The 10,250-nt window shown below is 46.0% G+C and overlaps 2 protein-coding genes across 5 annotated transcripts in view; one reads left to right on the top strand and one right to left on the bottom strand.

The window, feature by feature from the left end:
- Positions 1–334: 334 nt before the first annotated feature.
- Positions 335–3,304, bottom strand: COX11 (cytochrome c oxidase copper chaperone COX11). The gene is made up of 4 exons (XM_085240284.1): positions 3,008–3,304; positions 2,763–2,918; positions 2,271–2,396; positions 335–1,953 (listed from the first exon to the last, which is right to left on the bottom strand). Exons 1-4 carry the CDS (start codon positions 3,251–3,253, stop codon positions 1,771–1,773), a joined length of 711 nt encoding a protein of 236 aa, XP_085096410.1. The 5' UTR covers positions 3,254–3,304; the 3' UTR covers positions 335–1,770.
- A 15-nt stretch (positions 3,305–3,319) lies between these two features.
- The window catches only part of STXBP4 (syntaxin binding protein 4), a 54,802-nt gene continuing 47,871 nt past the window's right edge, over positions 3,320–10,250 (top strand). The window contains exons 1-2 of one of the 4 annotated variants that reach the window (XM_085240275.1): positions 3,320–3,483; positions 4,143–4,248. In XM_085240275.1, the coding sequence (XP_085096401.1) occupies positions 4,211–4,248 (38 nt within the window). In that variant the 5' untranslated portion in view covers positions 3,320–3,483; positions 4,143–4,210. The other 3 variants (XM_085240276.1, XM_085240277.1, XM_010721584.4) reach the window with 3 other exon arrangements.

The following is a 10,250-nucleotide window of genomic DNA, read 5'->3' as shown; positions in this document are numbered from 1 at the left end:
TTTCAAGCTCAGGGAAAGACAGCCTTCGTGGAACTATCATTTTCAAGAGGATATTTTCTTCTAAAACATGTGGCCAGAACAAAGGAAGGTAGAGAGGACTTCCAGCATCAGCTCATTCTTCTAAATGACAGTGGAGTAAAGACAACTAAGGTAAGATTTTACTGTTTTTCCCTAGCCTGGATTCTAAGATTTGTCTTGAACTTTATTTTTCTGAAGCACGACTGGAATTATAGATTTATTATAAAGCTTGCTGGTCTATTCATACAGATACATTTCACTTGTGTGGGATCCACATTCTGCTGGATAAAGCGTATTAGAGAGATGACAGTACTAATGATAGTTTTAAACTTTAATAAATACAGTGAAAGCATGACATAATGTCATCCAGAATCCTTTTAAACATGAGGTATTCAGTACAAAAATGCATTTTGAAGGTAGCACCTGCATATTTTCAAAGGGCACCATTCTTACCATTATTGTATGCAAACACAACCGAGACGAGGCAACTTATGATATACTCAGTACCTTTTTAAGTCTTCAGAAACCAACATCAGTCTTACCTTTTGAGATATCGTCCACTGAAAGGAGTAGAAAAAACTGGCCTAGTAGATGAGATATTCAACTGAGATTAATTTGTCTGAAAATGACTACATCACTTCAACTTGCTCTGCGACTCAGCCCTTATTTGCAGGGTTATGATGAAGTGTTATTATCCCTTTTCCCCCCCAGATAATGACAAAAAGTTAGATAAATACAGGGTTACGTGTTCTGGTGGTAAGCAGTGAGTACTCAGATGTACTCTGATCAATTGGATCATGTCTGGGCAGACTTTGTCAGACTTAACCTCTGAATGTGGTAGACATCCCTTCGGTTTTTGAGTACCAATCTCTGCTGGTACTTCAGCCTGTGATTCAGAGCAGTTGCTGTGTTCTGTCTTTCCCTTCAGAACTTTTCTGATCCAAGTCTAACTTCTCTCTGTATAGAGGTGCCCAGTGTACAGCTCTCACAGGACTGAAAGAGGAATCTGTAACAGTGCTGATATTTTAAATGAGTTTCCTACATGGAAGCTATACAGAAAATTTATAAACACAAGAATAAGATTACTTCCCTTCCAAGTCAGATGCTTCTACAAGCAGTCCACAGATTTGAAATGCTTATGCTTAAATTCCTCACTCAAACAACAATTCTAGAGCAGTCTGCTCTTACCAAATGAACTACTGATTCAGTAATAATTCAAGGAGGAGCATCATCTTCAACTCATCCCATCTTTCTGTGCTATGGGAAGGCTATGAAGCAATAAAGTCAAGTTTTGAGAGTCCATGAACTGATTAGATTGCTAATGAGAAGTAAAAACCTCTCACTGAATAAAGGTAAGTTAATTATTTTTCAGAGCCAGCAATGCAATGTTAGGTATTTAATAAAATAATTTGTTCCTCTAAAATTAAATATCTCAATTTACACTTAGATTTAAAAATTTGCCTCATGGAATTCATTGAGCATGTATCATCTGATACAAGGATGGCTTTGAGACAACTTTCTACTCCACAAAGAGATCCCTTCTGTCTTCTGATGAAATACTACTCCTAAGAGGTAACATTCCAACTGTACAAGCTTAAATAAGAAACACATGCTTCCACAACACCAGCATGTGCCCACAGTAGTTTAATAATTCTATCATGTCTCGCAGTGCTCCTTCAGCTTTTCTTTTTGTAGAAAAATGGTTTCATAAGTAGCAGTCAGGGAGCTGAAGGCAGGGGTAGAGATTGCCCATTACTGATAGCCAGGGAGCGGTAAGTGCTGTCCTTCCTTTGCTTCAAAAAAGGTGTAAGAGAGGGTGATCGAATCGACTTTAGCCATTTTGGGGTCCTCTGCAAACTCTGGGTCGATGTAGAAGAAGACAGGCATATCCACTTCCTCTTGAGGATTCAGCCACTGTTCTTCAAAACAAAAACACTGCATGGGAAAGGAAAAAAAATGAGACAAAACTGTGAACTTTCTCTGCAAAAGTTTGGGAACACTTCATCTTTTAACTCTCATTCCCTGTACATCCCTGTAGCCAGGGGAAGGATCAACTGTGCAAGCAAGAGGACAACAGTTGTGCCAAATGCCAGGGAACTGGGAACCTCTTAAAACCGCTTTTTATGAAGAGGGTGAGGCTAAAAATGAGGAATTGAGGGATTTTCTTAACATGTTGGCATATTTAGAATGATACCCAGGACTGAAATTAGAATTGAATTAACAAATAACGATTCATATCTGTGCTCACTTACTTGTATTTTATTGAAGTACTGTCCCGCTTCAAAGGGCACTACGTTGTAGGTAGAGATCCCAATTATCGGTTTGTCTGTAGGATTTTTTGCTTTATAGAACGCCAGCACCGTCTCCCCAGGTACCACCTGCAGGAGAACCACAGGGCACACTGCAGCCCTCCCCTCCGTGCCCTTCAGGGGTTAGCTGTCACTTTCTCTGTGCCTTTGCCAATGTTTTGCTTTTGGACAGCCCCCCCCACCGTGAATTAAGAGCAGCTGTGACGGTGTACGCGTGCACCCTGCATCTCACCCAGTTTTCCCGAGCAGGGCGGTTGCACACGGAGCTGTGAGTGCGGGGCTCTACGAGGGCACAGCGCGGCAATCCCTATCAGCGCCCAGACCGAGCGGTGAGCTGAGCCAGCCAAACCCCGAGGCTGCAGCAGCTGCGCGTCCTGCAGGGCTGGGAGCCCGAGCCGGGACGGCCCCGGGCAGGGTAAACCCGGCGCAACTCACATAGATCTCGCTCTGCTGGGGCCGGAAGTTCCACTGCAGCCCGGCATGCACGTCCGCGTTGAACGTCACCTTCAGCGGGCGCTGCCGCACGGGCCGCATATCCTCCAGCCGCTCCGCGCCGCGCCCCACGCCCGTGGTTCCGCCCAGCCCCGTTGCCTGCGGACACAGAGGCGGAAAGGCCGCGCTCGGCGCCGCTCGGAGCGCCGCGGGGACGGGGGCGGGATGGTCGGGGTGCGCGGGGCTACCTGGCAGTACAGGCGGTACAGCGGCACGGCCGCGTACGACATCCCCACCATGCCCACGGCGGCCGCCGCGATGTAGGTCAGCGCCGTCCGGTTCCGCCGCCGCCACTCCTCCTCCTGCCGGCGGGTGTACGGGTTGGAGCTCCGCAGCCCGCGGGCCGCCCAGCCGCCGCGGCACGGTTGGTGCGCGGCCCTGCCCAGTGCCAGGGCCCGCAGGGCGCCCGCGCACAGCGGCGGCCGCGGCAACATGCTGCCGGCACGCGGCTCTCGCGAGAGAAGGCGGGGACGGCGCGAGACGCGCCTCCCCACGGCCCGCCTCAGCGCCGCGCGCACCGCCCTCCCGGGGCGGACCGGCTGAGGGCGGGAGCGGTGCGAGCGGCGCGCGGGGCCGTGGGCGCCGCCCCGTTGAGGCGTGCGGGATTCCCGCTGTCGCCTCCCCGTCCCCCGACGCGCCGCTCGGGCGGCGTCCGCATACCGAGGTAACTATCCCGGCCGTTGGGCTCGGCGGGCTCTTTGTCTCCGGGGGCAGCGGGGCGCGGCGCTGCGGGCCGGCAGGGGCTGCGCGGGCACTGAGCGCACCGCTGTGCTCCGAGCGCAGCCTTCAGCCGGGGATCCGAAAGCGTTCATCGCAGCCGTATCGGCAGGGACCGCTTCGCTTCTCCGCGCGGGGCTCCGTTCCCGTGCGGGCTGTGCCGCACCGCTGCGGCCCGGAGCTCCGCCACACCTGCGGTCCGCGAGCGGCGCGGCGCTGAGCGCTGATAGCGGCTGGTTTCCAGCCCTGCTCTCGGATGGCTGCAGCTGAGCCCGTTTAGCATCGCGTTGCCCGCAGCTGTTTTAATCCCGGTGACTTCATGACTTCATTCGCTTTTTAGAAGGTTTTAGGTGTACGTTCACTTCTCCATGTGCAGTAGATGAACGATAAATGAGGGTGTCGGATGTTTCAGTACAGCGTGCAGTCAGGTCCTAAGCTGTTATCTGCTTTTTTTGATACTGAAAGGTTTGGTTTATCGCTGTTTCTTTTCCCCACCTGACCCTGGTGTGGGGCAGTGATGGAATGGTTGGCATGCATGAAAGGAGACGTAGTCCTGTGAATTTAAAACAGTTTTTTTTTCTTTTTTTTTTTCTTCTGTTTTTACAGCCGTTACTGCCTCAGATATGAGTCTCTTGTCTCAGAATTCTTCATTCTGAGCTTCTATGAAATAGAAAATGCCCGAAACAGATCCTTTAACAACTTCTAATGAAAGGTAAGTACTTTTACACCAGTTATGGGATTGTAACGTGAAAGTTTTTGCATTGTCTACGTAGAAACATGTTTTGATGATGCCTTAAAAGTAACTTTGACACTGAAACAATCTGAAACAACTACTTACAGATGGTGACACCGACACTAATGAGTTTACACAGAAAGGGAGGAGAGCTCCTGTGCTTCTCATCAGGTTTCTCAGCACTCATTTGAGCTGCTTCTCCACAGATAAATCCCATGGAAAAATTCCTTAATGGTCCCAAGACTATGGGCACATACTTGTGAGCTGTGTAGCAAACAGGTTCCTTGTGCACATACCCTAACTATATGGCATAACTGAATGGAGCTGATATAATCATCGTATTTTCAGAATAATAAGAATTATTTTGATGTCATAAACTGCTTGGTAACTATGCCAACAGCATCATTGAATCTGTAATTAAAAGCAGGCAGCTCTTGCTGGTCTGTATCATGTTTGCTGTGTTTGTGCAATAGGATTCAGCTTGTGGTGCTGAGAAGCTTCATTAAGTGATTTAGCATAGCTTAATTACATCATTTTGAATAACTTAGTTAAATCATGCAAACAGAAAAAAGCCAGCATAAAGAATTGAAGAGAGTTAACTTTTTACTGAGGTTTGAAGAGGCAAATGGAAATAAAGGGTGATAGGTGTGTAATGCGAAAACACACCTTTAAGTAGTTACATCTTGCTGTGTGAAGTGTTTCATATAAATGGTTAATGGGTCACTGACTTCCTAAAGCAATTTTTCAGGTAAGGAACACATATGAAGTTTGTGCTGTAACTGTACTTGAGCCTCATCGTGGTGCCAGACTGTCGTTTTTCTATACTAGTTTTAAACTCTGGGAAACAGTATCAGTGTAGAGTGCTTTAAGAATGCAGCTGATTAAATGTTAGTTGTGGTTTACCTAAACTTAAATACATTCCTGCTGTTTGCAGGGGTTACCCTCAAACCATTCCTGCTTCTCCACAATTACACTGTTTGTTGCTCCAGCTTTTTTTTCTTCTGTGTTTACTGATCAGCACATAATTATATGTTTTCTTTTAATGTGTGTGATCTAATCAACAAAATACAGTTTTGAATAATTAATGCTTTGAGATAAATGAGAAGAAAGAGTTTGTTTACACTGTGATAAAGTGTTCTCTTGGCTGGGTCCCTGGGGTCACAATGAATTTTCACCTTTTAGGGTCAGCAAACCTAAAAAGGTTCTGTTGGCGTCATTTGCTTAAATGGAGTTTTCATAAAACTCTTTTTAATTTGTAAAAGATCTTGTGAATCTTGCTATCAGAGACGATACTGGACTTTTTATCATCTGCTAAATTATCCTGTAATCCATTTTGGTTGCTAAAGCATTACAAAATTTCTTTGGGGAAAGCTGAGTCATAATGTAAAACATTGCCACATGAGGATGGTTTGGCTGTTAGAAATGGAGCCTGTCTGCCTGCTACACAGCTGTGCCTCATCTCCCACCAGAGTTCAGTCTGACCTGCACTTAGCAGGAGTAGCTTTGCAGGTGTCACAGTGTCTCTAGCTCTTTCTGGAAGTAAAAGAGAACTTGTATTGCACAGAGTACCTTCTTGAAAGGCAGAGAGCTGGCACCAGAAGTGATCCCAGTTTTGTATTCGATTCTTTAGGAACAGTAGGAGCAGCACAGCAGGAGGATTTTAAGGTGAAGAGGGGTAGAAGCCTTGGGGAGGAGCTCAGGAAGCTGAACTGCAGGGTTTTCTCTTGAAGAAGGAGTGGAGGAGCAAGTATTTGAACAAGGGATGCATTTTTGATTACCAAACTAATAAAAATAGTTTGGAGTAATAAGGAGGTGATGCTACTTTGCATCTGTACGTGTTGTTGGGAAGTTTATTGTGCCTGGTTTAATAAGGATTAGTCTTTGCTTTTTAATAATGGAAATGTGTAGCTTTGAAACGTGTTTTTAGTGGTGTGTGTTTGTGCTGCAGAAAGCACGATGCTGGGAGCACGCTGTGCTGGTCTGAGTGATTTGTTTTGACAAATGCTCCGTGTAGTGATACCACAAACTGAACTGCACTGTTAAGAACACTGAAAAAATAGTTGCAGGAAGGCAATGGGTATTTTATTTGCTATCATCTGTAACCTTGCCTGGAGCAAATCCAATTGATACAGTGCTGAAAACAACAGTGATTTTTTTCCTCTTTTGGACTAATACCAGTAACAGTAGCAGAGTTAAACTGAATAGAAAGGACTACAGAGCACACGTTTTCATCACTGAATGTGTGTGAACAATCTGAATGAGGCTGGTGGGAGTCCTTTGCTCTGTGGGAGTTGGGAAGGCTGCGTTCCTATTTCTACTTCCATCCTTAGGCTTGTCTGTCTGTTGTGGGTCACTTTGGCTTTCAGCCTTCAGCTTTCTGTCTTGTGTACTGGGAGTGCAGTCTGAGGGCTGATCTCAAAATTCTTGATCACCACGTAATAAGTACAAGGCTTGTAAGCAAAAGGCTTGTTTCCCTGGCATGTCCACGTGCTCGTGAAACCACAGTTGCTGTAACTTTAACAAAAGAAAAGCACTTGGGCTCAGCATACGCATTCCTTGCATAGCCAAGCTGTCCCACTGCGTGGCTCCAGACGCTGGCAGATGCTGTCTCGTGGCAGGGTGACACCCTGCTGCAGGGAGGATTTGTTGTAAAGCTTTCAGCCAACACACAACGTTTGCTTTTCGTTTTAGGTTGCAATACTGTCAAGGTATTTTAGGAAGCGGGGGATTATAGAAGTGCATTGTGATGCAAACGTGGAAAATAGTCGGTAACCAAACTGATCTGAGAAGCTCAGAACTTCTGAAAATCAGTGCAAGGACCAAGGTGTAGCAGGAGCAATTCCAAGCTCTGCAAATTGTGCTGTATTTTTTCTTTTCTGAACAGGATTACTCTCAACGTAGCAACAGAAAATGGTTCTGTTAGGTATCCTGCTGTACTGTTGGGTTTGTTGAGACAAGCAGGCACTGCAGGGCTGTGTGGTTCTTCTGGCAGCTCCGTGACAAAGCATTCCTGGAAGTGGGCACGGAAACTGGGGGGCAATTTTTGAGCCTCATTTGGATTAAGAAGGCAGTTCTGAGCATTAGGTGACAAGTGAAAAGTCTTTGTTGGTTTTTTTAAAGGAACAGAAGGGTCACAGGTTGTTCACAGATTGTTTTTGTAGGAGAACACGACTTGCAGAATCTTACCTGCTTTGCACCTCCTCATGCTATAAAAGCCATCGGAGGATATACTAACAAAAGGAGATCATCTCTTCCACCAGTTCTGCTTGCCTTGACTGAAACACATCAGCATCCATTCCTACTGTGAACACACATCATCAAGTTCTGCTTAACTTGTGACTGCTGGGTATTGAAAGGCTAAAAATCAGTTACAGCACGACAGGGATCAGTGCTGTGATAGAGAATGCAGGGTAATAGCGTGATGGCCTTTGTTTAATGCCGACCGCCTGCTCCGTGGGCTTTCCCTTTTGTGCCGGGTGGAGGTGACCCAGTTTGCTGGGCAGGCTGCGTTGTGGAGGTCAGGACTTGCTGCTGCTGACCTTGTTTGGATGGAGCACATAAAGAACTGGAAGAACACGAGTGAATAAGTTTAATTATTTCCCTTGGTTGCTGCTGCTAAATATAGTTCACATAATCACAGCTTTAGTAAATGCGAGCGACTTCCCTCCCTTGTGTTTATCAGTCTCTTTAAAGTTGCTACAAATCCTTGTTTCAAAGGAGAAAAAGCAAACGTTACCTCCGTGGCTGAATTAGTCCATGTGACGCAGAGGGTTTCAAGCAGATTAAGCAGGCAGAGACGCTCGTCTGGGGCTCTGTCTGATTTTTTTTTGGTTAGGAGCAGAAATTGCCCTGCACGTAACCTTGGTCCAGTTGCACTGGGAAGCTCTGCTGCACGTCGGGTGTTTGCTGCGCTGTGCTGTGCTGCAGGATGTCCCTGCTCTCACCTGGAGACGAAGACGAGCCGGAGCGCTTTGATGGTCTCTCCCTGCTGTACTGGTACGTTCGGGTCTGCTGGCATTTGGGCCTGCAGCTGGGGAAAGCAGCCTTCAGTCTTTTACAAGCTGCAGCTGTTTTCAGCTGCTGCCTTCTTTTTGTAAGCAGTCAGAGGTTAACTATAGACTTTAAGTGCCAGGTGATGCTAATTGTGAGGGTTTGCTGTTACCCTTTGGCAAGTCCAGCCAGTAGTTGGTAGGTGGCAGGGACTGGTAACTTCTGAGGAAGTCAGAACGGAACAGAGCTGCGTGTTCTGCTCGGTCTCCAGAAGGTATGAAACACAACTGCTGGCTTCAGTGTGGGTGCTGGTAACAAAGTAATAGAAAAGAGTATCGGAGGTGTCACTGATTGCCTTACTGGAACATCTGCACAAAGCTGTCTGCTAAGGTTCCTGGACTTTGGTTGAAGTGTTTTGGAATATTTTTTTCATAATTTCAGTGTAATGAAGTCACAGCACGCCTTTTGTCAGCACCTGCTTGTTTATTTCATCTCTTGCCTCTCATCCCTTTCCCTCTGCTGCTGGAAGCTTGCTCACAGGTGGTTTTGAGTGACTTCTACAGGAGGGAGCAGCAATGTTCAATTGATTATTTAATTTGCATCTTTTCCTACAAAGAAATTATTTTCTGTTACTGCTGCCAATTGATTCACATTCTCTGTATCCTCTCACAATCAATTTCATGTGAGTTGGATCCCTCTCCCAAGCATTGCTCCTGGAAACGTAGCTCCTTTTGTATGATGTATTCCGTGCCTAAATTTGATAATATGCTGTGATCTATAGCACGTACACGGCGAGCTCCACAGCCTTTGAAATACTGAAGACTTAAAATCTGAGATCTATTATTTTCAGACTTCACAAAAATAAATGGTGTGAAGTTGAAGCTCATTTTTAGATTCTCTTTTCTGAAAGTTTTCTGATATTCTATGCACGTGTTGCTCTATTTGCTCTTCACTAATGCTTCAGAAGTTAAGGAGAAAGTGCAGTATTTTGGATGGACCAACGCAGCAGTACTGTGATGAAATTAAGGAAATGCAGTGTAATTGAGATCTCTGTTACTGAAAAGAATATGCTTTGAATAATGAATGCCAGTCTGTGGGTCTTTGCAGAGTGCCAGCGAGAGTCCAAGTGCATGAGAAACAGAACAGTGGTAACAGAAGGCAAGATAGGAAAAGGATGGGAAGAATGGTTATTGGGCTGCTCTTAGATGAGCCTTTATGAAGCGAAGGCTGATTGCAAGTGCTTGGGAATTTGAGGTTCTGGAGCAGATTGTTGTGTTTTTAAGTGCTTACCCATTGATAAAGGGCTCAGCTCGTTTTCTTGCACAAATATGAAAGAAGTTGGCACGTTCTTTAGGACATGAATTTCTCACCTGGTGCTGGAATTTAGCAACATTTGGACCTTCTGCATTTTTGTCTTCTCATGCATGGCACATTTTAATGACACGTTCTGCAGCTTTTGCAGAAATGTGGGGTTTCAGGCTTGGAGCTGAAGCCCTGTGCTGGATTTGGCCGTGTGGGAGGATTTGGGTCACTATGTCCTATGTTTGATCTTCTTTTCCCCTGTTAATGAATTCTAGTTGTTCCATTTCACTTCAGCATCATGCTCTAGAAAGCACTGCTCATTATCTAATACAGAACAAAATGTAGGTCAAAGCAGGAAAACCTGAACAGTGCTGGGGCTTTCTTCTGGTGAGTCTGTTCCCAGAATGGTACAGGGGGAGGGCAGAGCATCTCTGGTGCACTGGATTTATGCCTCTTACCCTTTACATTCCCACAGCCAGATATTTCTGATGAGATTGTGAATGTAGATTTCAGGGATCTGATTTTATTTTGTGTACTTCTTCAGTTCTTTACCATTATCAAGTGCCCACGGAGCACTCATTGCATGTGCCATCCTGCAGTGCTGGCCTGGCTGGGAGCTGTGCAGGGGAGCAGGCAGCGTTTGCCTTTTTAAATGGAATGGTGTTGAAGGAAAGGTGAGAGAGTGCAGG

Source organism: Meleagris gallopavo, chromosome 20 (assembly GCF_905368555.1).
Source record: "Meleagris gallopavo chromosome 20, MGAL_WU_HG_1.1, whole genome shotgun sequence".
NCBI lineage: Eukaryota > Metazoa > Chordata > Aves > Galliformes > Phasianidae > Meleagris > Meleagris gallopavo.
Note: the sequence above shows the minus strand (reverse complement) of the source record. Positions and strands in the feature narration are given on the sequence as shown.

Coding starts and splice junctions, on each gene's coding strand:
- COX11 (XM_085240284.1), bottom strand. CDS start 3,253: ATGTTGCCGCGGCCGCCGCTGTGCGCGGGCGCCCTGCGGGCCCTGGCA. Junction 2,397..2,762: donor CCCAGCAGAGCGAGATCTAT/GTGAGTTGCGCC, acceptor GTTCTCCTGCAG/GTGGTACCTGGGGAGACGGT. Junction 1,954..2,270: donor AGTACTTCAATAAAATACAA/GTAAGTGAGCAC, acceptor TTTCCCATGCAG/TGTTTTTGTTTTGAAGAACA.